This window comes from Mirounga angustirostris, unplaced genomic scaffold (assembly GCF_029215605.1).
Source record: "Mirounga angustirostris isolate CCGP_5_RB_7025 unplaced genomic scaffold, mMirAng1.0.hap1 SCAF_5, whole genome shotgun sequence".
Taxonomy (NCBI): Eukaryota; Metazoa; Chordata; class Mammalia; order Carnivora; family Phocidae; genus Mirounga; species Mirounga angustirostris.
In genome coordinates, this window is record NW_026991713.1 from 19,234,871 (window position 1) to 19,262,396 (window position 27,526).

General features: G+C 39.5%; 1 protein-coding gene across 1 annotated transcript in view; it reads left to right on the top strand.

Annotated features, from left to right (window-relative positions):
• Positions 1–4,207, top strand: part of IGF1 (insulin like growth factor 1) — a 97,469-nt gene extending 93,262 nt beyond the window's left edge. Inside the window, exon 4 of the mRNA XM_064590725.1 lies at positions 2,708–4,207. Within this exon, the coding sequence (XP_064446795.1) occupies positions 2,708–2,812 (105 nt within the window). The 3' untranslated portion in view covers positions 2,813–4,207. The remainder of the gene's footprint in view (positions 1–2,707) is intronic.
• The last annotated feature ends 23,319 nt before the right edge of the window (positions 4,208–27,526 follow it).

Below are 27,526 nucleotides of genomic sequence, written 5' to 3' on the forward strand. Positions count from 1 at the left end.
ATTTACTTCATTGAAGTATGTTGTTTCATTTTTGTTTGTTTGTTTCATTTTGCCTCCTCCCAAAACCTGTGGAAGCAATTCTTGTACATGGCCTGATTTGCTCCAGAGTGGAAAACAGCTCTGGGCTTTAACTTTTGTCCTATGGCAATTACTTACTGCCATTAACTTACTGTAAGACTTGGGCTGGCCACCTCCCTGCACTCCTGGGTAATCTGTCCCAGTTGCACAACCTATGGAACAATCCACTGTTTATGAGGCAATTACCATGAGCCAGATCTCTCTGGGAAGGGGTATATGCATTGCTTCTCTTGACTTCACAAGAATCCTGAGAGCAAGGAAGGTATTTTCATCCCCATTTTACAGATGAGGCAACTGAGGCTTATCATCCAGGTGTAGTGATAAATCCAAGATTCAAACCCAGGTTTTATGGACTCTGAAACCCTTTTCACTCTACATCTATTATTGTGTGTGTGTGTGTATGTGTGTGTGTTACTATAGAGCTGCTAAGTACATCATAGGAGAAACATTAATGGGCAAATACACATTCCAAAACACACCTATCCCCACTACTGGAAAGAGAATACCCAATAGTTAGTCACCCTAGTCAAGGGGCAGAGCCATGGGGATATCCTCATCCAAGAAGATACAGACAGCAAATGTGAGTGAACAAGCAAATTCCCTTTGGTTGACCAATCTGGGTTGATTACATTGTTGGGACAATTTCTCACCCTTCTAAGGCAGACCAGAGTTGCAAAATCTTTAGAAAGGGCAAGGCAGAGACCACAAGCATTCTGGCAAAATTCTGGTTTGCAGTGGCCTCTCATGATGACTTATTTCTGCTGAAATGATAAGGATCCCAGACAGGCTCTCTGGGCAGGAAACTCCAGTGCCTAGGGAGGGAACCTAATTGGGAAATGGACAGTGAACCATATGCAGATTCTCATATCCCTGACACAGCAAAATACTCTTTGCTCTGCATGACAAAGTTGTTTTCCCACTGTGTGCGTGGGAGAGAGATGACACATTCTGTGACAGTAACTGCGAACAGGTGGGGGGAAAAAACAAGGGTCACTTCCAAGAGGTCTGTTAAAACTTTCCCTTTTCAAAGTCTGAGGAAATAATAATGTGGCTGCCCAAGTGAAAGTCTATCTGTTGCTATGTGTTCAGTGTACACCTTGCTTATCCACTCAAAAGTCTCAATTAAAATCACAGCTGTTATTTGTGTATTGGGTTCAGAAACTCTCCCATGGCCATGGCAAAGGAACAAAGGAAAATACCCTTATTGGTTGTTATACCTGCAAATGGGATGAATGGCGGTTGATGTCAGCTCTGTTCATATATCTGGAATAATAATAATGCCTTTCATTTGCAGAGAGCTTTACAGTTTGCGAAGCCTTTTTATGTACATTTCATGCATTCATTTAAATATGGTGCCTCCCTTACAGAAAATAATACAAAGAGATACTTTTAAAAAAATCAGTTTCTGCAGCATGTAGATGACCAAATGGATCTGAGTGTCTAAGTATATTCATTACATGGTCATAACACCCCAAGATTTCCCACTCAACAAATTTCTCCTCTATCGTAACAACAGTAGCAAACACACACACACACAGCATATAAGCATATTTCTTGTTTTTGTTGTGTTGTCTATCATTTTTGCTTATTGGTTTATAGGAGTCCCTTATGCATTCTTGATATGGGTTCTTTGATATGAGTTCTCAATATGAGTCAGATATATGATTATGACCATCTTCCAATTCCTTACTGAGTCCGTGACTCATACTATTTGTTGAACTTTGGAGTAAGAAAAATTACTAGTGATTCTTTAGCCCAACCTCTTCATTTACAAATGAGGAAAATGGGCCCAGAGAGAAGTTTACAAAGCTACTTAGTGGTAAAATTAAGATTAGACCCCAAGTCTTCTGGCTTTTTCTCCTGGGCTGTAGCTAATATTCTGCATTGGTAAATTCTTAAATTGTATGACTGTCATACAATGTGATATAGTCATACAATTCACATATAGCGAGTAAAAATAAAACAATCTACTGACATGTGAAACAACATGGATAAATCTCAGACATAATTCTGAGTGAAAAAGTTAGACATAATAGGTTATATACTGTATGATTCCATTCATGTAAAGTTCAAAACTAGGCCAAACCAGCCTGTGGTGGTAGAAATTAGAGCTCTATTCCTTGAGAGGACAAAGACTAAGAGAGAGCATGAGAGAGCTTTCCCCTGGTGTTGAAATGTTCTATATTTTGATGTGGAAATAGTTGCATGGATGGATACATATGTAAAGATTCACCAAGCTGTACATTTAAGATTAGTGCATTTTACTGTATGTAAGGTATACATTCATAGGAAACAAAAAAGAAAACCAAAGCAGATACTTAACTATTTCTCATTGACTTGATGGATATTGAGCAAAAAAAAGAATAATTCTGGCCCTCAAATGATTTTTAATCTGAATTATTCTTTTTGGCTGACTTTCACTATTACACAAACCACAAAGTTGCCAAATCTCCACTTTTTTGAATAGTCTGGCTCTGGCTTGAACAAGCTGTGGGTTGGGCTAATTGACCTTCAAAGTCACTCCTGGTCCAAATTTCTGAGATTTTTTGAAAGAGATGCCAAAATATATATAATCTCTGAGTGGGAAGGAACATCAGAAAGTGTCTGGTTCTTGTCTGTTATTTTGTAGGAGCAAAGAGTGAACTTGAAGAATGGAAACGACTTGTCCAAGGTGGCCCTGATAGTAATTCAGTGCAGCTCTGCAGATGTCATCTCAACTCGGTTCAGCAGATAACCTGAGTACCTGCTATGTGTCAGGCACTGAGTGAGACTATGTTGGGTTCCCGAGTTCCATAAAGCCACAGCCAAAGGCACCACTGTATTACTTTGTGAGAGAAGCAATGAGCTCATATACCACATTCTTGTGTGAGAGCAGCAGCAGATAAGGTCAGAAGACTTGAAAAGGAAGTAAGACAAAGGTCACAGCACCAAAGTAATGTAACCACATAATGGGCTTTCCTGCACTCAACCACAGAATCATAAAAGGCTTTCCTTGTCCCAGGATAGTGGTTCTGGGAGTCTAAATAGTGATAATGGCAAACTATAATTCTAGAACCTACTATATGAAAAATCTGGTCATATGGCCTAAAATTATATGAGCCTGAAATTCCCTATTTTATAAATTTGTTCTTCTTTTCTGGAGGAACTTGTGTTTTTAAGCAAAGTAGTTTTATTCTTCAGTTGCCTTAGCCAACATGATGAACTAATTGCTGTAGCCTTCTTATAAAGTGGCTGTAGGAACCAAACTGATGAATATAAAATTTCTCACTCAAAGCATGTAAAACCTAAGAATTCACCATTGTGACAACAGCTTAGTACAGCAGACACAGTCTCAGGGAGAAAGTCAGAAGACATGGGTCTGTCTTTTGTTTATGAGGTTGGTTGGTTGATTTCTTTTTCAAGTTTTTATTTAAATTCCTGTTGGTTAACTACAGTTTAATCCTAGTTTCAGGTGTAGAATTTAGTGATTCATCACTTACATACAACACTGAGTGGTCTGTCTCATTTCTACCACTGACTAGTTGTGTATCCTCTCCTCTCTGGGTAGTCACTTTCCTTCTTTTACAAATTAAATGAGTTGGACCAAGAATCATCCACACTTTTCTCAGCTCTAACATTCAAAAAGGCTGTGACTCGTGCGCTCATTTAAAAACTTCTGAGTCTGGCAGGCTTTGCTAGTTGTTCCTGGGAGCCCTATGGGTAATGAGGATGCAGAAGGTTAATGAAAAAAAGAAAGTATGGAGAACACAGAAGAGGGAAATGGGGTAATTGGAGCAGACTCTAAGGGGAAGAGATTTCACTGAGGTCTGCTTGACTAGCTGCTAGGTAGGGCCTTCAGGTGGCTCCTGTACTGGAATTCTGACTTTTCCTTTCCCTTCACACCTTTACCCATGAAATATCTCATTCTATCTTGATCAAGTTGATTACTAAGGTTCCAGGACCTTAGCCTGGGATGGTGACTGGCTGTTTTCCTGTACTTTCTCCCTCATCTCCTACCTCTCCCTCATCTATGCTATTTTGGTCCACCCCAAAACTTCTCTATGTTCCAAAGGCAACATAATCCACATATTTCTTTCTATTTGTGAATCTCATGGAATTGGTTGAAGTTTATACCTCTAACCTCTGAGCTTAAAGGAGACTATGTAACCCCCCACTACCAATCTCCTTGCAGTCTTGCCTCCTTTAAGCTTAGCATGGCTCAGAATTCACCTGGGATACAGACAGGGATTTTTCAACAGTGGGCACAGTATAGGTGCCCAATGCATCTCTGAAGAAGTAACAGGAATACTCAGTGCCCAGTTACCAGGAAAGCACAGTCACACACAGCTGAGCCACTTCATGTAGACAAGCTCCCAGGAGAACATCCCTTCCCCCAACACAAAGTGTGTACAAACCAGATTGGGTCTTGTTTCCTACCACCACCATTTAACGAGACCTAAAGAAAAATGTGACCTTGTAGGAGCAACCCCCCTATTCTATCACTCATAAAATCAAAACCAAATTCCCCAATCTCCCCAAACTCCCTCATGAACTTCTTACATCGCCATCATAATCTTTAGCATTTCACCTTCTTGAATCTGATGCTGTGGTCCTGTGGTTTTCAATGTGGGGTGGAATGGTTCTCCACATTAGAACCACCAGGGGAGCTTGCCCTGATGCCCAGGCCACACCCAAGATCCAATAAATGAGAATCTCTGAAGGTGAGACTCAGGATTAATATTTTGTAAAGCTCCCTCACCCCCGATGATTTTAGCATACTGAAGTAGAGAATCACTGCATTAATTGGCTTAAGAATCATCTAGGAGACTTGTTAAGAATAAAGATGGCTTAGTCACCACCCCTGAGATTCTAAATCAGTGAGTAAGAGGTGGAAGCCTTGAAATGTGCATTTTCAACAGACTCCCTAGGAAATTATGGTGCAAATGGCATGAGGACCACACTTGGAAAAAACACTGCTCTTTGTCCACCAGGATACTCAGTCCAAGTTGCCTGAGCACAGAGAGCACTCTCACTCTCCTTGGCTTTGATTTGGATTTGCTCTCTCCTTGGAATGCCTTTCCCTCACTCTGACCTCTGAGAGAATTTTCAGTCACCTTCCAAATGTAAACTCTTCTCCGTGACTTTTCCTGACCCTTCCCAGGAGGAATTAATCACTTCCCCGTCTGAGTTTCCATACCACTTTATACATGCTGCTGCTAAAGCATTTATCATACGGTATTATGGCTGTTTCTTTATGTGTCTGTCACACCCTTTAAACTATGAGTATTTTCCTTTTTTCATCTCGCCAGCACCTAGCACAGTGCCTGGGACATAACTCAAGTTAGTAAATGTTTACTGAATTAAATGAAGTTTTTTTGTGGAGTTGGTCATCATATTTGATATCCATCCATCCATGTGTGGCAAGACTACAGACACTGGGATAAGGCACAGGAAAGATCCTAGTGCCAAAAAGGAGTGTTGGCCATAACAAGGTGGGGTAGGAGGACTGCCAGCCCCAGGACCAAGGCTAGGGCATGACTCTTTCAACACAGAGGGCATACAAAACAGATTCAGGTTTGTGTCCTAACACCAGCAGAGACAAGGAAAATACATAGACTGGTAATTGAAAATTAGAAGTGGATATGAAGCAGAAATCAGGCTCATGGATATGGTTAATAATCATAAGAATAACTGGTACAATTATTTAAATTCAAATAATGCAGACTCTCAGACCTACAAACAAAATTTTGATGAGATATGCTGAGAATCTGGAAGTTTAACAAGAGCCCCAAGTGATCCTTATAATCAGTCAGGTTTATGAAACAACTGGCTAAGAAACTTTAGGAAGTGGTGAGAATGGGTAGAAAAAGTTTTTAATGCAAAGGAAAGCCAGCATCCCCAAGCACCTGATGACCTGGACTGGTGGTACTAAGTCTGTACCTGGTGCAGAGTGAGGGAAGTTTGAAGTCTGGGGAATACTTGTCATGGGTCATCCCTAGGTCCCATGTCTAACTTTTAGAGAACCTATAGTAAATTGCACCAGCTGAGAGGCAGCTGTTGTCCATCCAACCTCTATGAAGTGTAGAGCTGAGTAAGGCTTAGTATAAGGTAATGGACATTGTGGAAAAGGAAAACAGAAGCTGAGAAAGGCTGTAGAAACAAAGCCAGCACAGACTGAGTGGGTGGAAAAATAAATCAGAACAAAAGCAAAGGTCAGCCCTGTCTCTCCCAAACTACAACAATGTAAAGTTGTGCTTCTGCTCATTTCAAACTCTGAGAAAGGAGGGGACTATAGGGGTGTCATTACTAGAGTTAGCCAAACTGCAAAGTCTCAGGGCACAGTCTCTCAAAATTCACTCATGTATGACACTAAATGCAAGTTTGGGGGATTCCCAACACCACCTCCGTTTTGATCATTCACTAGAAAGATTCATAGAACTCATTGAAAGCTATTATATACACAGTCATATTTATTAAAGGGATTAAAATCAACAAAAGGAAAATCCATATAGGACAGAGTTTCAGAGAACTCCAAATACAAAGCTTGTGTCATTCTTAGGACACATTACCCTCCCAGCATCAATGTGTGACAATACAAACACAGTAATTGCCAACTGGGGAAACTCAGCTTCAGTGTCCAGAGTTTTTACTGGGGTTTTATTACATAGCTATAATTGATTGATTGATTGCTCACATTGTTGAACTCAGTTTCTAGTGGCACTTTCACTTCCCCATAGGCTGGGCTAAGAGGCCTGAGGATAACAGGGTGCCTGTTCTTTGCCATACTTGAAATGGGAGTTAATGCTTGCAGAACTAAAACTGGACTTTCCATGGAGCTCTAGGACCCCCATCAACAATACATAATCATGGCATCGATCCAAGAACAGACTTACTGAAAGTTTGGAATTGAAATAAAGGTATTAAAATATATGTGTGTGTCATTATATATAATATATATGTTATTATATATATGTATACATAAATATAAACCTATATATATATAGTGTTATATTGAAATTTAGGTGAGTCATTATGTGTGTGTGTGTGTATATATACATAATGACTCACCTAAATTTCAGTATAACCGTCAGTTAGTAATCAATAAAAAAAAATCTATCAATTACTTTTTGTTGAAAAGAGTACTTGCTATGTGCCTAGAACTATCCCAGATGTTAAGCCACTATTTGGAGGAATACTGTAGAAACATGAAATACAATCAAGGATCCCAGAAGTTACAAACCAGTTGAGAAAGATAACTGAGACAAATGAATAGGTAGAGGTTTTCAAATAGAATGCAGCAGGGCATGTCAAATTCTCCACTACTGATGATCATTGACAGAAGAGAGATCTTGGTAATGAGAATGTGGGAACCAGTAACTCTCTGGAGGCAGAAAAGAGTTTAAACCCCCACTGAAATAAAATGCCAAACAGTTTGCAATTAAGGGCTTAAATGTGAGGTAGAACAAGTATATGTGAAGTGAGCTCAAAGAGAAAAGCAGTGAGGCATGGAAGAGCAGCAGAAATTTCTGGACAAACATTGAAGCAGCAGGATAGTGTGGACAGAACAAGTGGAAAAGAAGGCCACCTTGACTACCCTGATGGGACAGTAAAGAGTTAACTCCATACTATATTTCTTGAGAGCTAGCCATCTGAGTGGCAGTGCGGACATTCTGATAATGAAAATACCAAATAAAATCTTCAGAATAACTTCAAAAGCTGATACACAGAAGTAAACAGGCACATTAATTAAGCAGGATGATGGGTGATAACAAAGATATAAGGCCCTCTCCCACGATCTTTATGAAGCAGCTGCTAGATAATCAAGAGATATCACTTGGAGAAGAAAATGTTGGGGAAAAAAAGTCAGTAGTTTGCTGGAAAAGGAAATGAGGGTGCTCATTTGGGAGATTTGGAAGGGAGATTTGGGATTAGTTTGGGAAGAATAGGAACATAAAACATAAAAGCATTTTCAGGGCGCCTGGGTGGCTCAGTTGGTTAAGCGACTGCCTTCGGCTCAGGTCATGATCCTGGAGTCCCAGGATCGAGTCCCGCATCGGGCTCCCTGCTCGGCAGGGAGTCTGCTTCTCCCTCTGACCCCGCTCCCTCTCATGCTCTCTGTCTCTCATTCTCTCTCTCTCAAATAAATAAATAAATAAATAAATAAATAAATAAATAAATAAAAGCATTTTCAGAGTAAAATAGGCCATCAGCACAATTCTGAATGGCTAAAGAATTTGGAAGATAGCAAAGAACCCTGAGCAATTTCAAAAACTCTCTAAAACATCTTCTATGTTATGCTTAGTAAGTTGTCTGAACTTTGAGAGATACAGGCATCTCATCTGACATCCAAGGCTTTCTGTTATCTGGTAATACATTTTATCTAAATTAGATAATAATTTATCCAATTAATTAATGAAATCACTTATTCAATGAAATCTGAACACCTCCACTATTCTAGGCCCTATGGATATAATAATAAAAAGTTTCTGTCCTCATCGAGATCATATTCCATTGGAGAGGGACAGACAATAAACATACATATGTCTATTATCTAATATGCAATATACCCATTAGAACTAAAGCATGGAGGGCACCTGGGTGGCTCAGTCGGTTAAGCATCTGCCTTTGGCTCAGGTCATGATCCTGGGGTCCTGAGATTGAGTCCCACATCAGGCTCCCTGCTCAGTGGGGAGTCTGTTTCTCCCTCTGCCTCTCTCTGTGTGTGTCTCTCATGAATAAATAATAAATTTAAAAATCTTTAAAAAAAAAGAGGAGGTGGAGAGTTCATATAGAGTGGGCAAGGAAAGTTTCACTGATGAGGGGCATTTGGGCAGAAATCCAAATAAAGTAAGAGATGAGATCATGTAGATATCTGGGGGGAAAGCATTCCAGGTTGGGGGAACAACTAGTACAAATACTTGAGACTAGAAGGAGCTTCACTGGTAAGCTTTAACATGGCAGGCAATGGGTAGAATGAAATGAAGTGAGAGAGGTAGGCAGGGGCCAACTCACACAGGCTTTTGTAAATCAGAGTAAATTTTGGATTTTATTCTTGTTGCAAAGTAAACATTCGGAGGGTTTCCTTTATGTTCCTGAAAATGAGGATTACTTCCTATTCTTTTCATGTCTACTCTCAAACCATGACTCCCCTGGTGAGAAGACCATAGTAAATATGTATTATTTCTACCCTCCACTACTCATCCCTTTACTTTCTCTTCAGATGGCCAGTGTTTGTACTGTGGACTGACCCAAAATTTTATTCCTGAAGGATCTGAGCTTTCACTGGTTCCCACTTAGAGGGAATTGAAATAGCTTCCCTTAACTTATGACTGAACAGGGAAGTCCTAGGAGTTTCCTCTGGATTTCATTCATACTCCTCTCTGACCCCACTATACCAGAAAGTTTTCATAACCAAGATCAGTCACATTAGTCACCCCAGCCAATGCTATGGCCTATATTTTCCTGGCCCAGTGGTAAAAGGAGCCTGGGATGGCAGAGTGGCAGTTTCTGTTGTCTCCTCTGGGAGAGGCATGTCTCCTCCAAGTACTAAAGCTTCTATACAACTATTGCCCAGAAGTCATAATATAATGACCATAATATTAACTGTAATTGTGAGAAGTGGCAGTCCCATTTCTTCACCTTGGTCCCTGGATCCATATTTTCTGTAAGAGTCTGCACCATATATCAAACACAAGTAAACATAAGTCTCACCTCTAAGATAGCACCCCAACATTTCAAGATGTTTACTTTATGTTGGCACAATAATTGAGTCTTATCTTAATCATTCTACTGTAAAAAGCCAGATGCTTCCAGGACAGAGTTTATGGTGAGACTATGAATTTCCATGGGCATCAGCCCATTGGCTTCCTTTCCTAAAATGTGAGTTTTGTGGTAGGAAACATTGGGTGAGATACTGTAACAATGAACAAGGTAATCAGAGTATCTGCTGATGATGGCTTTGGCAGAAGCACGGAGGGAAGGAAAGCAAATCAAAATCCAAATAGTATCTACTTTAGTAAGGATATACTGCTTCTCCCTCCACAAAAAGTCAAATATGATGAACCTGCCACCAGTGAATGACTGGAATGGTATCAGTTGAGATGATTAGGGCTGGTCACTAGAGCTGACAAGTTGGTGATTCTGGGAAATCCTTAGTGAAGGGAATTCCACATAATTAAGCTAGTAGGTTAGTTCCTGCTGCCATGGCCACTTAAGTAAAGAGCCCACTGGGCACCATTGGCACAGCTGAGGTCAAAGGCCTACTGGCATTCAAAGGACAGATCATATTAATTATCTAATTATCACAGGCCCTTTTAGTGAATTTTTATACAGAACTCAGATATTGTGGACCCATTTTGAAAGCACATCAGATTAGAGTGCACGTGGGCACACCAGAATGTATGGTTTTTATGGATCAGAAAACATTGTGCATGGTTTCAATTTCTATATCTATTATTTAGCTATAAGTATCAGAAACAAATTTTTTATGATTTACCAAAAAAAATGATGTTGGATAGCTCACAAAATCTCTAGGAAAGTCAGCAAACCAGGCTCAGATTCTACACATTCATGGATCATATTCTAAATCATGCTACAGAACCTGGTTGGTGAAGACACCATTGCCATTACCACTAACACAGTACATTAATGATAGCCCTGAGGCCATTGCTGTCCCTGGAAATCAGATGTAGCTGCTGATCACTTTAATAGATCTGTGTGTCCTCAATGTTCTGCATCCCTGCCTTGCTTTTGCATTTGTGTTTATTCATTTTATTTAAAGGCTTGTCTCTAGCAGCAAAGTCTAGAGAAATAACATAGAGTGTGTAACATAAACCAAAGAAAAGGGGAAAATGGATGATGAACTAAGAGAAGTTTTTTGACTTCAATAAGAAATTAGTTTAACCAATGGGACGGAGGACAAGGACAATCTCAAGAAGCTTAACTAGTGTTTATATAAAGTAGCTCACTAAGAAATTATGAGCAACACCAAAGAAATATAAACAATTATAAGAACATATTATGAGCAACTATATGTCAGCAAATTAGATAATCTGGAAGAAATGGATGCATTCCTAGAGATGTATCAACTACCAAAACTGAACCAGGAAGAAATAGAAAATCTGAACAGCCCCATACCCACTAAGGAAATTGAAGCAGTAATCAAAAATCTCCCAACAAACAAGAGCCCAGGGCCAGATGGTTTCCCAGGGGAATTCTACCAAACATTTAAAGAAGATTTAATACCTATACTTCTGAAACTGTTCCAAAAAATAGAAATGGAACGAAAACTTCCAAACTCGTTTTATGAGGCCACCATTACCTTGATCCCAAAATCAAAGACCCCATCAAAAAGAATTACAGACCAATATCCCTGATGAACATGGATGCAAAAATTCTCACCAAAATACTAGCCAATAGGATCCAGCAGTACATTAAAAGGATTATTCACCCCAACCAAGTGGGATTTATTCCTGGGCTGCAAGGTTGGTTCAACATCCACAAATCAATCAATGTGATACAATACATTAATAAAAGAAAGAACAAGTACCATATGATCCTCTCAATAGATGCAGGAAAAGCATTTGACAAAGTACAGTATCCGTTCTTGATTAAAACTCTTCAGAGTGTAGGGATAGAGGGTACCTACCTCCATATCATAAAAGCCATCTATGAAAAACCCACAGTGAATATCATTCTCAGTGGGGAAAAACTGAGAGCTTTCCCCTAAGGTCAGGAACACGGCCGGGATGTCCGCTATCACCACTGCTATTCAACATAGTACTAGAAGTCCTAACCATAGCAATCAGAAAACAAAAAGAAATAAAAGGCATTTGAATCGACAAAGAAGAAGTCAAACTCTCACTCTTTGCAGATGATATGATACTTTATGTGGAAAACCCAAAAGACTCCATCCCAAAACTGCTAGAACTCATACAGGAATTCAGTCAAGTGGCAGGATATAAAATCAATGCCCAGAAGTCAGTGGCATTCCTATACACCAACAAGACAGAAGAAAGAGAAATTAAGGAGTTGATCCCATTCACAATTGCACCCAAAACCATAAGATACCTAGGAATAAATCTAACCAAAGAGGCAAAGGATCTGTACTCAGAAAACTATAAAATACTCATGAAAGAAATTGAGGAAGACACAAAGAAATGGAAAAACGTTCCATGCTCATGGATTGGAAGAACAAATATTGTGAAGATGTCAATGCTACCCAGAGCAATCTACACATTCAATGCAATCCCCATCAAAATACCATCCACTTTTTTCAAAGAAATGGAACAAATAATCCTAAAATTTATATGGAACCAGAAAAGACCCCGCATAGCCAGAAGAATGTTGAAAAAGAAAAGCAAAGCTGGTGGCATCACAATTCCGGACTTCAAGCTCTATTACAAAGCTGTCATCATCAAGATAGTATGGTACTGGCACAAAAACAGACACATAGATCAATGGAACAGAATAAAGAGCCCAGAAATGGACCCTCAACTCTTGGTCAACTAATCTTCCAACAAAGCAGGAAAGAATGTCCAATGGAAAAAAGACAGTCTCTTCAACAAATGATGTTGGGAGAATTGGACAGCCACATGCAGAAGAATGAAACTGGACCATTTCCTTACACCACACACAAAAATAGACTCCAAATGGTCGAAAGACCTAAATGTGAGACAGGAGTCCATCAAAATCCTAGAGGAGAACACAGGCAGCAACTTCTTCAACCTCAGCTGCAGCAACTTCTTCCTAGAAACATTGCCAAAGGCAAGGGAAGCAAGGGCAAAAATGAACTATTGGGACTTCATCAAGATAAAAAGCTTTTGCACAGCAAAGGAAACAGTCAACAAAACCAAAAGACACCTGACAGAATGGGAGAAGATATTTGCAAATGACATATCAGATAAAGGGCTAGTATCCAAAATCTATAAAGAACTCATCAAACTCAACACCCAAAGAACAAAGAATCCAATCAAGAAATGGGCAGAAGACATGAACAGACATTTTTCCAAAGAAGACATCCAAATGGCCAACAGACACATGAAAAAGTGCTCAACATTGCTCAGCATCAGGGAAATCCAAATCAAATCCTCAATGAGATACCACCTCACACCAGTCAGAATGGCTAAAATTAACAAGTCAGGAAACAACAGATGTTGGCGAGAGTGCGGAGAAAGGGCTCCTACACTGTTGGTGGGAATGCAAGCTGGTGCAGCCACTCTGGAAAACAGTATGGAGGTTCCTCAAGAAGTTGAAAATAGAGCTACCGTATGACCCAGCAATTGCACTACTGGGTATTTACCCCAAAGATATAAATGTAGTGATCCGAAGGGGTACGTGCACCCCAATGTTTATAGCAGCAATGTCCGCAATAGCCAAACTATGGAAAGATCCAAAATGTCCATCAACAGATGAATGGATAAAGAAGATGTAGTGTGTGGAATATTATGCAGCCATCAAAAATATGAAATCTTGTCATTTACAATGACGTGGATGGAACTAGAGGGTATTATGCTAAGCAAAATAAGTCAATCAGAGAAAGACATGTATCATATGATCTCACTGATATGAGGAATTCTTAATCTCAGGAAACAAACTGAGGGTTGCTGGAGTGGTGGGGGGTGGGAGGGATGGGGTGGCTGGGTGATGGACATTGGGGAGGGTATGTGCTACAGTGAGTCTGTGAATTGTGTAAGACTGATGAATCACAGACCTGTAGCTCTGAAACAAATAATACATTATATGTTAAAAAAAAAAAGAAGAAGAAGAAGAAGATAGTAGGAAGGGAAAAATGAAGGGGGGGAAATCGGAGGGGGAGATGAACCATGAGAGACTATGGACTCTGAGAAACAAACTGAGGGTTCTGGAGGGGAGAGGGGTAGGGAGATGGGTTAGCCTGGTGATGGGTATTGAAGAGGGTACGTTTTGAATGGAGCACTGGGTTTTATATGCAAACAATGAATCATGGAACACTACATCAAAAACTAATGATATAATATATGGTGATTAATATAACAATAAAATAAAATTTTAAAAATATTAAAAATAAAGATAAAAAAAAAAAAAGAAATTGCAAGCACCCTGTCTCCCTCACAGGGTCATAAGCCCAAGGGGTAAGTGAAACCCAGGGTATGTTCAGGGACACCTAATTGTTGCAAAGAACCATTGCTTAGTTTCCCAGCAATGTATGGCCTGGGGGACTATAAACCTTGTTTGGGAGCCTCATGTCCAACATGAAGATAAAATAGCATTAACTGAAGGAAGTGTAGAAGTTGATGTCTAGCAAGGTAAAGAGACATGCCAGAAGCATTTCAAACAGAAACAGTGTCAAAGGAACTAGTTACACAGGTGATGAAAGAGCTAAGAAGTCAAGGAAAGATGGTGAGGCAACTCAGGTATTAGCAAGAACAGAAAGATGCCACTAGCCTAGGGCTGAAGGGACACAGGGAAGATGTGGTATTACCAGAGCCAGTAACTAAAGCCGGTGGGTGAGATTTAGAACTGTGGTAGGGACCACTCCACAGTAGCTGGGAACACAGAGGATGGGATTGACCGATAGGAGCTGAAACTGCATAAATAAACAAGCAAACAAAAACAGTTAGTGCTGGAGGCCTCATTTGAAGCAAAAAGGAGGAGAAATACTCTGGTCCACCCTGCCTTCTGGTCTTCCACCAATACCTCGCAGTGGCCAAACCCATTTGCAAACCAGGTGGCAAGGAAACCTGGTAAATGCAGCTCCCTGCAGGCAGATGACATAAGCTCTTCAAGGTCCACCAGAAGGTACAGGATTCCACATTATGCACACTGCTGACCCTTGAATCACAGCAGCCTTCAGCACCAATACTGCAGGCCTGGGGAGGTTACAGCCAGGCTGGAGGTACTCAACCCCTTCCAGGCCTAGGGCTAAAAGATAGGTCATCATTAAGGTCACATTTGTGTAAATTATTTTATAACCTGTGGCTAAGACAGGAATGCAATGTTAGTGCAATCATGAGGTCACCACACTGGGTTCTAGGGTGATATAGCTGAAGGTCCGGGAAGCACTTAACTGTATCTCCTGTTAGGATTTGCGGATTCCTGAAAAGCCACATTTAGCAAATGATCCTATTTGATATCATCCCCAGACTTGCTAAGACCTACTTCCTTTAAGTTGACCTCAGGTAAGTATAACTTACATAAAACATACATGCACTGGTGCCTATTTTCACCTGTTCTCATGCCCGGTCTTCTGTTGTACTGATGGAGGGGTTAGTGGCTGACCCAGTTCTAAGAAGAGCTCTACTGCTGAGGGATGAAAGCGGCAATGAGACTGTCCATTACTCATGCCTGTTCAGCTATTTAGGAGAAAGGTTGTCTCTTTGGAGCAGTTTTTGACACCCTTACACCATGCTGGCTTCCTTTTTTCTGGGGCAAAATGCCCCAGTAAGACAGACTAGATGTCTGGTCTTCTGAGAGCAAGGAAATATTTACTGGATGCCTTCTGTATACCACATGCCTTGGCACTTTTCAAATATATCATGTCATCCATTCATAGAACCTCCCCGTGGTAGTGCTGGTACTGCATTTTATAGATAAGGAAACTGAAGTTCAGAGAAGTAAGGTACTTTCCTAAAGCTATAGCTAACGGGTGGAGAGCCAGAGTTTGAGGTACTAGCACCCAAGGCTATCTTCCCAAAGAACATTTGAGAGGACCCCTCAGAAGAAAAGATTCAAGTCAAGGATCTAGTTACCCAAACTAGGGGAATCAAAGTCCCGTAAGGTTAAATCAGATCTGCTTCAACTGGGATCCATAAAGACTGCAAAGGAAAAATAGCTAAGGACTCATGACACCTAACTGACAGAGGATTCTGGAAATTTTCTTAGCATTGGTTGTTTTACAAACTCTTCCTGTATTTGCTTTGGATTTTCAGTGACCCCCTTAGATAGCCTAGATGATGGAAGTATTACAGTAAATTATACAATGCCATCACGTGAAAGCAACCGTAGGGTGATGGAGTTATCAATCTGAGTTCCCCATTACTCACCTAATCTGAGAACTGGGGAAGTGGGGGGTGGTAGAAAAGAGGGAATTGCCACAATGCACTTGCTTTCCAACACAGGGTACCTCTCCTCCTCCTTCTCTCCACTCCCACTCATATTTGACTCAGCTTCTGGGAGGGAGTCATCTCCCTCACACAGTACCTGTTCAGCATCAACTCCAGACAAGGCACTTCCCCACCTGTGAGGAAATTTCAGGCTCTCAGCTTCTAGAGTTGGAACCGAATGCCATGCTGCTGGTAAGCTCAGCTCAAGTTCAATGCTTCCCACGCCACACACTCACTTATTCAATAAAAGAATGCTTTCAAAGTATGAGACAAGCCCTTCCTGGCATGGCCTGTGACTGCAGGCCCCATTAGTATGTTGGCCTTCCTGCCAGACCTTCCCTGGCTGTCCCCTGGCTTGGGGGCTCAGGTTCTCTCTTCTTTCAGGCAGTTTGTTCCATTTCTACCTTCCAGATTCAAGCTATTGTCTTGTGAGAAGGGTTAGGGTGGGGATAAAGAGGGGGGTAGGTGGGTGGAAGGGCAGGCTTTGCTCTTTGGGTCCCCAGAGAAGCTGGGTTCTTTCCTGTTATCTATCTTCTCCCTCCAGCCCTTAACCTAGGTCCCTTTAGAGGATGTCCTTTTTCCTGTCTCTGGACTAAACAAACTGGGATTCTCTCTGGCTTTTGGTCCTGAGGGCTTTGTCTGCAGCCCTGCCTTGATTCTGCATCCTCTCTGATCTCGTCCTTTTCCTGCCAAGATTTTCTCACCTCCCCCACACCCAGGGTCACTTTTCCTGCCCTCTCCTCTTCACAGTTCCCCAAGCTCTCAGGCTATTGTCCCAGGAACTCAACCATCCTCCTCCCTCATCATCTTTTCTACATATAACCTTGGCACTACCTGGTCACATCTGACACAGGTCCTGCCCTTTTCCTCCATCCTAGACAATGCCATTTTCCTTGTGCAGTTCTGTTCACACCTTCACAATCCACATCTGCATTTCAAAGCATAGTCATTGATCCCAACCGCAATAATAAAATAAAGACTGCACTTTTTTTTATTTTAACAAAACATTTTTAGCCAATGATGACTACTTTTTCAGGGGACACTGCATTCTTTCCCAGAGAGTACTGGCAAATATACACAGCAAATCAGAAATATTCCTACAAATTTGTGCAATGAAATATTTTGGTATAATATTAAAGTCAATATGTGTCTAACAAGTGTTTCTCCTCTCCCCTCTTCAGTGTCTCTAGAAGATCTTAGTACACTACACTTACCATCAAAAACCTCCATAATCTCTTGGGGAAGTCTCCTTGACATACCCCTGGTTTTATTTACTATATACATAAGCAAGTCTACTAAAAAGAAAATTTATGTTGTCCAGTGTCAAAGGCCAAAAATAAAAATATATTTCAGAATGAGAAAGAAGCAAGCAACTACAAAGCTAAATAGAATTCTAGAGCAAATTTAAGGAATAATGGAGTGGACTAACAGGAGAAAGTTGAAGCAAAATAAATTGATTTTTTGGTAGACTGATTTCTTGCTAAGCCAAAGAAATTCTGCTGGCATCTGTTCCTTCATGTACCTCAAAACTCAAAACACAGCTAAAGCAACTCTAAGTAAAGTTAGGGACTAGAAAGCAAGGTATTTCATAGAAGCATAGAGTTTTAGAGCTGGAAGGAAATTTAGGGATCACTCACCCAAACAATTAGACTGTAAGAAGACTGAATCCATAAAGCCAGTCTCAAATGGCACCAGATAATAGAATGATAGCTAACATTCATTTTTTAATTATTGTAGAAAGAACACTTAAAGTGAGATTCATTCTTAGCAAATGTTTAAGTGTACAATATGTGCCTATTGGCTGTAGGCACAATGTTGTACAGCAGATCCTAGAGCTGATTTATCTTGCTTGACAGAAACTTTATGCCCATATTTAGTAACTCCCCATTTCCCTCCCTCCCCAAGACCTTAAAAGGGTATCCTCCAAGCTGAGTGTTTTTATACATGATTTTACTTCACCTCACAATAGCCTTGTAAGGTAGGAACTTTAATTGTCTGATTTTCCAAATGAGGAAACTGAGATTCAGAGATTGAGTAACTCATTCAAGTCTTTACAGGTAGAAAATAGCAGGGTCAGTACATGAACAGACGTAGCTGATGACGCAGACCTCTTATCCTTTATACTATCCAGTCATCACAAGGGGCTAGTCAATTCAAACCTCTGGTTAAACCACTCAGATAAGGAAAGCAGATACATTTAGGAAGGACTTTTGGGGTTTTTACATTCTGGATGGATGGAGCCTATATTTGGAGAGAAGGTCTAGGTAGAATAATCTAGGTTGTGCTCCATTAACAAACAATCCCCAAATCTCAATGTCCTAGAACAAGTTCACATCTCACTCATGCTGTATTGGGTCAGTAGTGAATTTGGCTTCATATTATCCTCATTCAAACTCAGTTGGCAGAGCCTCCCCCTTTGGAATGCTGTTAGTCATAATGACTGAAGGATGGGAAGATGGTGATTTGTGCACTGGCTTTAAAGGCTTCTACCTGAAGGTGATACTCATCAATCTACTCATATTTCATTGGCCAAAGTAAGTTACATGGCCACACCTAATTTTAAGGATGTGGGAAAATAGAGTCTAACCATAAGGATTGTTTACTAACATGTTATAGGACACAGGGCATTACTCAAGGGGGATGTCTGGAAATATTGATGAACAGTCTTGGTAACTACCACAGTACCAAATTCTTGGAATTACTCACTTGACCCTGGTTGTGTTGACTAGCCCTAATGTAATTTAAATTTGTTTTGTGTACTTTGAATTTATATACTTCACAAACAGGTCTAATTCCAAATTATTTACTGCTACCATTGTTCTTTTAGAGCACCAAATTCACTTTCCCTCTAGTATAAAACTGCATAGGTAACACTTCAAACCAAATTAATAAAAACAAGATTTAAATAAAACTAAGTAAAATCTATATTCCAACTAATACACACAAAAAATTTGAGGCTTTATGACATAATACATGCAGAAATTCCTAGCACATAGCCTGGCACAAAGTAAGTACTTGATAATTGTTAGTTTCCTTAAACATATCAGGCTCCAATTAGTCTTTCTTCAAGAGACACATCTATCTCAATATCTGCCAAAGACTGTTGAAGGCTAGCAACACTTCTGGCTCTAATGCTCATTACCAGATGCACAGCATACTAAAAAATTAAAAGGCAAAAATGAATGACCTTGAGAGATGTTGTCCCAAAGCTCTCCCCCAGGGAGAAAATATACAAGTTAGTTGTCTGGGCCACAGTTATTTTCATGTGAGCTAAACCTCTGAAACCATAGCTCTTTCTAATTGACCAGGATGGTTTTCTGACATGTGCTGATCACCATCAGCCCCTCTCTGACAAGCAATTACACATTAGTACAGAATACAGGAGGTAAAAGCAGGTGGAGGAAAATAGAGTTTGTTTTCTCAAGAAAAAAAGAACAAAACCACAAAAGGCACAATGGGATTTTCCTATTAACTGCTGGAATAAAGATGGAAATGGGTGTCCAAAGGCAAAATGCAGAAAATGCCACACAAAAGTGAACCGCAGTAATCGGAATGGTAGATCTTGAGGGAAACCCATGGTATGAGAGCAATTCTCTTTGAGAATTTAGAAAACAAACAAGGGCAGTGCCAATCGCATAATTCTGCTCATCCCTTTTCTGATTAAACCAGGGTCAAAGGAATGCCAGTCCACTAGAAAAAAATAATGGATTTTTTTTTACTGGTCTAGTCTCACCCATGATGAAGACATTTTGATGATGGAAGATCTCCCCAACTTTACTCTACCTTACTTGACCCCAAATCTGAATACCTCCAACTGAAACCTTGCTTCTTCATTTTGTAATATGAAGAAATGCTTGCTAGGGGAGCTTTCTAGCCGGATACCCTTGAATGCACTTCCTGATGAAGTGGGAGATGCGCCAGCTGCCACTACAGATGCTGAAAGAACTGGGAACAAGTGAAGCTGATTGTAATAATATGCTGCACAAGGCTGAAGGAGCAATGGTAGTGGAGAGCCCCAGTTCAGTGGGTAGGCACCTTCCAGCTAAACAAAGGCCAAGGCAAAATTTGGTCCATTGCTCTAGCAAAGCTATGAAGATTGCTTGCTAATGTATTATATGGCACTGGAGGGCTACAGAATATCTCTTAAAAAGAAAAAGAAATAGTAGCATCAAGAGGAAACTGAAAGTTTCTTGTTCCTAGAGATTATGATTGCCGATTTAAGTAAGCTGTATAGGCTGTGATTTCAGAGACATGGAGAAGGCTCTCAGCCAAGAAATATATCATTTTACTACTTGCAAGTGCTTTACTTTCCATCATTACAGATGTATTTGATCTAAATCTTGTTCTGTTGTTAAAATAAAAATTCAGGCCATAGTAAATCAGCATCAAGTCATTTACACCTTACTATGAATTAATTAATAAATTAGAATCTTACTCCAGAAATTTGTGAACATCTCCTAGTAGCAAAATGGGAGAGAAAGAAAAATAAGGTGTTCCACGTCTGAAGGGGATCTTATGGCATATAGGAACAGATTACTTTAAACTTAAAAATCAGAGGTTGAGAGTTAGGTTTCTGGGAATATGATAGGAAAAGGAAAACAGATTGGGAAGGCAAAGGTAATGTTAAATGTTATTCCTTCATATAAATGTTTTTGTTTCAATAAACCGATTAATGGAGCCATTTGCAGAAATGGGATTTTTGAAGGCTAAGACATACCAATCTTTTAGGCCAAAGATAAAGTCCTGAAAATTAGCATTGTTTTGTTCTTTTTATTGCTCATAACTGCATTTTCACTGCCTAGAAAACCACTTGCCATGTGGCAGATAATACATTTTTTTCATGAATGACTAAGTGAATGAATGACTAAAACTAAAGCTTCAAACCCCAAAACAGCATTTCCTTCAAAGTTATCACATGGGCGGTTGTGTACTTATCCCAGTCATCCCCTTATTGCTCAAAACATATCCAAATGCTCTTCTGAGAATCCCCAAAGTGACAAATTCATTTTAAAATCATTAATGATGTCAACTCATTTCCCTTAGGTGAAGTATTTGGTTTTGTTTTGTTTTTTTAATGTTACAAGTATAATAGCAGGTGAATTTTTAAGTCAGTTCTATTTTTTAAACAAAAATGAGATAAAATTTTATGAAAAAGTTAGGCTGACTTTCTCATGTGGCATAAGCAAACATAAAAGTAGGTCCCAATGATTCCAAAAAAGTTTTAAGCAATGGCAGTATTGTTAGGCCAATTGGCTAGCCCTCCAAAATGGTCTTAGAAGGATAAGATTTATTTGAATATCTAAATTTTGCTCTGTTTGCTATTAAACAAACAAACAAAAAATGCATTAAAGTCATACTCTGTTACTTCTTATTATTTATTACAGGCATCATAACAAAGCATAACATAATGTATAAACTTGTTGAAACTCTATGTTGTACACCTAAAGCTAATGTAACATTGTGTGTCAACTATACTCAAATTAAAAAAAAAAGACAACATTTTCTAAAAATCTCTTCTGGGATAGAGCGATGACGTATATATTTCCTTTGCATTGCCTCATTTCTCCACTTGCCCTGGATCCAGCTTAGGTAATAAATACTATATGTATACAGAAGGACTCCGCATATATCTCTCCCACTTGGACCTATCCCTTGAGTTCCAGATTTATATTAGACTCCTCACTAATAACTATCTCAAACTCAAATGTCTAAAAAAAACTCTTATATCCTTTAGTCTTTCCCATCTCAATTCTTGTTCATAAATCTAATCTCCTCGGCCAGATTAGAAATCAAAAATCAAAAATGTAAATCAGCCAATGTAAACCCTCTAAGACCTACTATCACCTTAAAATCCAATCTTATAGCCATTGAGCACACAGCCCTCTGACCTGACCTCTGCCTCTGCCTCAGCCCCAACATCTCTCCCCTTTACTCACTCTGCTCCAGCCCCTCTACTCTGCTTGCTGTTCCGAGAGACACTAAACTCAATAAAGATTCAGCCCCTTACATTTTTTCTTCCTTCTACCTAGAATTCCCTTTCCTCTAATTTTCACATGTTGAATTCCTTCTCATCATCAGGACTCTGTTCAAATGTTATCTTCTTAAAAAGTTATTTCCTGATCTATCTAAAATTTCCCCACTCTATATACTCTCTATTCCTTAATCCTGATTTATTTTACTCATAGGACTAATCATATCTGAAGTCATTATTTTATTGTTTGTTTACTGTCAGTTCCCCTACATCTGGGATGTCCCCTACATCAGTGCCATGAGGGTAGGAATTTTACTTATCTTGTTTACTGTTAGGGTTTAGAATAGCACTTGGCACATAGTAGGCATACTACTGTGAACGAATGAATGTTCAATAAACCATAAAAATTGTAGAATGGTTCTAAGATCTATGATCAGACAGCAGCCATCAGTTATGTAAACAAAGCACTGGATTTAGAACTAATGCATCCACACAGGCTTGGGTAGGTTACTAGGTATGTAGTCTGTATTAAATATTACCTGCAAACAGGTTATGTATCATTTCACACTATCTTCAGAATCTTTGAGCACTGGATAAAATGTTTCTTTGGGCAGATAGAAGATGACCTGAAATAAAGGAATAATATTGCCCTGGCCAGGCCTGACAAGGTGCAGAAAATGACAAATACTGGCATTAATTGGCTATCCTTCTTTGCTCTCTTTCCTTTTAAAGTGTGGAGCACATTGGAAAAGAAGCATTTTATGAATTCAAAGAATTATCTTATCAAATCCCCATAATTATTTTAACTATGTGGCATAATCTGTGCATAGCCAGTGATTAAGTTGTGCCATAATTAAAACAGTATCATGAAACTAATTACAAAGAGCTAGACAGACTGTGCTATCTTTCTGCTCAGTAGCCGAATGCTACATTACAGAAGAATATAATTCTACTCTGCGGACACCATTAAAATCTTCCAACATATTTTTAAATCCCTGGCTGTCTGAGGGGTGAGTTGGGTCAGGGAAGGATGGGTGATGACAAAGAGTGGGTAAGAATCCTGAATGAAGTTTGGGCTTTTAGATAAGCCTTTCATCATGAGATGGGAAAATAACTAAAACGATACTTGGGAAAAAGTTTTTTTTTTCTTTTTATAAAAACTGTCTAATCAGAAAGCCAGATAGTTTGGCTGGACTACAGGAACTATCTAGAAGACAGAAAGACCTGGCTGATATTTCCCCATTTAGACTGAAACTACAATTATTTTCCTAATCAGAGCAGATGAAGGAAAGAAGAAAGAATCCAAGAGCTAATGTTAAATTCATCATTTCAGGTAGTTATTCACACAAGGTTAATGGCATGAGTAAAATACCTCACATGTATACATGTCTTTGCTAACAGTATGTTTATGTGTTGCTTTCATTGATATTATCATTGTTTTTATCTCCAACTAATGGCAGGAGAGGCAGCTCATAAGTACATAGGGTAAATGGCAAAATGAAAATATCTGACATTAAAAAACTTGCCCTGAGTCACTAAGAAATGGCTACAAAATAATTCAAACTGATTTTCTTTCAACCCAGTCCAAGGCTACCCTGACAAAGCCATAAAAATAGAATCACCCTATGGGGTTACACAAGAGAATGGCAGAACAAGACATGGTTGAAGGTAAATATCAGGGATTACCTCAGATCAGTTGGTGTTGGACCAGTACCATCTGCACTGCTTGGGAACTTTTTAGAAATACAACCTCTGGAATCCTAACCCAGAACCGACTCGGGAACTCTGGAGGTGGAGCCCAGCGATCTGTGTCTTAATAAGGCTTCCTGGTGATTTTGATGCTTGCCCAAGCTTGAGAGCCACTGTCTTTTGTCATTATTGCTGAACTCCTTCTTTCCAGTTTTACAGAGCTATAATTGCCATAGGTAAGTTAACATCATGTAAATGGAAGGTGTACAGATGATAGCTCTCCATCACTTTTCCTAGAGAATTATAAGGATCCAAACATGCCACCCCATGGGTGTTCCAGGCCTCCCTTCCTGCTCTAATCCTGACCTTCCCATAACTAGATGAATGAATAGCAACACAAACTGTCAGTTAAACTCCCCTCTGTAACTGAAGAGAGGAGTGTCAGTAGACCCACCTACAAAACCAAATCAGAAGAGGAGAGCTGGAATTTCATGTCTTTTCTCTGGATAGCACCATGCTATTGGAAAAAAACAATTTACGATAACATTATACATTGGATCTTAGATCTAAAGATTAATAGATGATAAACTCTTTGATTTCTAGTCATGTTGAATGTTCTTCAGTAGCTGGGACACATGCTTTAACTATGTTGACAATCTATACATATTTGCTTAAATTAATGAAGTAATATTTTTAATAGATTCCAGTTACCCTACTTATAGGAGGCAGTTGTCCTCAGTTCTGTTTTTTCTACACTGTCTTCCAGAGCACTGCCTCACCTAGCCAAGTATATCATCCTGAAAATAAAAAGAATTGGCCATTTACCAGGCTCCCTGACTTAAAAGTCAGACCTTACTGGAAAGGTATGGTTATTCATACTTCTGTTCATTCAACAAATGTTAACTATACATCTGTCACATGTCAGATACTGGGCTAGAAACTAGAAGAACATACTCAGATATGATCCTACACCTGGGAGGACACAGTTTAGTGGAAGGCAACGTACATGAATAATTAAGCACAAAAGGAGCTGCTAGTTGTTACAATGGAAGTGAGCACAGGATATGATACAAGGTAAGAGGATACATTCAAGTCTACTTCTAAGAGTGTGGCAGGGTGTCTGGTAGCATTATGCCTGAACATAATCTATGTGTATTTCTAACCCAGGAACTCAAATTAAGTCAACTCTGGGGATAAAAACTTGTTCTGCAATCTAAGTCCTTGGTAAGGACTAGTATTAGTTGGTTTAGAACTGGCCAAGGACATGAGGATTTGAAAAAATAAAACCTTTCCTTAGATAGCATTGTCTGAATACTCTTACTGCAAACTACTTTTCCTGGGCTGTATACCGAATCTGTGTGTCAGTTCATTTGTGACTCCTTGACGACTGAAGTCAGGGCCTATTGCTTGGCAAAAATAATTTGAGCAGCATGCCACCCACTCCCCTCTCTGCTGCCACAGTGACTCTAGACTTTGTGCAAATCTACCCTAAGCAACTACAGACTATAACTAGGGAAATGGATTTCCTTAAAAAGCAAAGGGAACGGAGTTGCCAAAAGAGTTTCTAGGAGGATATGCCTGGAATTTGGGATTTTTGATTTGTGTTTCTACAAAGCCTGGGCAAGCTGCCCTACTAAAATTACCATTAAGTTGAATTTATGACCAAGTAATGCTACATTTCTCTCATTAAAGACAGATCTTCTCTATCTGTCTGGGCTTGATGGTGACCTGCGTGGGAAAAAAATAAATCACTAGCCCTGCATTGCTCTTTTGTGTGCCTTGGGAGTAGAGGGGGATGCCAAAGCGGTTAAGGTCAGCTTTGTGATTTGTGTCCCAGGAGGGCAGAAAAATCAGTTTGAGGATTTGCTAAAGGATCAACAAAATAATTGATAACCAGTGCACTGGCATGATTCTGCAGTTGGAATGCCTTTGAAACCATTCCCAAATGGCACCAGGGATTAGGGAAGATGCTTGTACAGAGAATGAGCTATGCGACCTGGGGCATACTTTAACTCTGCCTTCGACCTGGGTGTTGTTGTGAAGAACACTTAACCTCAGGGACCTCCTTGTCTGGAGTAGGTAGAATAACAGCTGCAACCCAGGTGGAGCCCACAAAGCATCTAGGGACACCCTCAAAAAGCGGTCAGTTATTTCTGGGGCCTTCCTCAAGTTTTGTATTAAAATCAAAGAAACAAAAACAGATGAAGATAAAGCCTGATTTCAATCCTCAATTCCAAATTATGGGACCAACCGCTGACGTTCTTTGCTTGAATTTTCCAATGTTTCTTCACTTTCAGATTTCTGCCTAAGGAAACAAGAATGATAATTGTAATATTTAATATTTACTGAGTGTCTGAAACCTTGGGCCAGGTACTATATACTAAGCCCTTTACCTGCATTCTATGTCATCTCCACCATTATCCCATGAAATGGGGATTTCTAGCTCCATTTTGCAGATGAGAACCCTGGGGTTTCTGGAAACCAACTCAGAGATCATGCTATGACTCAAACCTAGATTGGGCTGTTTCTAAAGTTAAGCTCTTAAGCATTAAAAAACTCCAACAGAGGAAATAAACTTCCTTCCTTCAGATCCTACCTGTTCTAAATTTTCTAGATCAAATATTTCAAATGTTAGATAAAATTTTGATATTATGAGGCTTAATAATTGGTTGTGTGGGAATATCCCTTTTCAATTACTGCTACCACACAGAAATCCATTCAATAAGTATTAGTTTCTCACCTCCAATTAACTGCATCTTTCTATTCCATACTTAGAATATTTAAAGCAGAAGCATTTCCAAGATAAACTCTCTACGTTAACTCCATTCAGCTTTCTGACACCAGTCTTTTGTAAGTCTTACACTTTTTATAGCCTCAGATCCTTTCATAACATAAATTCTTTTATATTATTAAGGATTTAATTATATGTTCCTCAAAACTGAGGAAGTTATAATTTATTTCAACCAATTCTGAAATAAATTGTTATAAACTTTTGATGACTCAAGGTCCTCTGGAGAATTCATGCTTATAAGGCTTTCTCCAGCTATATAAAATAAATCCAGACTTCTGTGCATTGTAGTTGTTGGATCTGTATTTTATCTCTCTCCTCCCACCATTGTAAGGCATGTGGCCTTACTGGTTATAATCTATCTTGCTTTATAAATAATTGTCTGGATAAAGGCCTGAGAGAAGATCCATGTTTTTACTGTGGACTAAAGTACATGGGTTTTGTGACATATATTATATTATCATTTAGCTTACTTGAGTTCATAACTGTGTTCCCAATGGTTATGTCTGACCAAAGACATGAGTTGAATGTGAATGCAAGTTAGATTTTTTTTTGCAAGTCATACATACATACATAGAAATAAAAATAGTTATAGATACAGATGACGACATAAGCAGAGAAATACAGATAGAATGCACGGGTGTTTTAGCTTAGACTGTTTGCAGACCAGACATAATACAGTGAGAACCATGAGAATAAGGTCTTCTCTAAACTGGAGAATCTTTTTTTTTTTTTTAAAGATTTATTTGAGAGCTAGAGAGAGTGGGAGAGGGGCAGAGGGAGAGAATCTCAGGCAGACTCCCTACTGAGTGTGGAGCCTGACTCAGGACTCCATCTCAAGACCCTGAGATCATGACCTGAGCTGAAATCAAAAGTCAAGATGCTTAACCGAATGAGCCACCCAGGTGCTCCTAAATTGGAGACTGTTTTTAAGTTTGC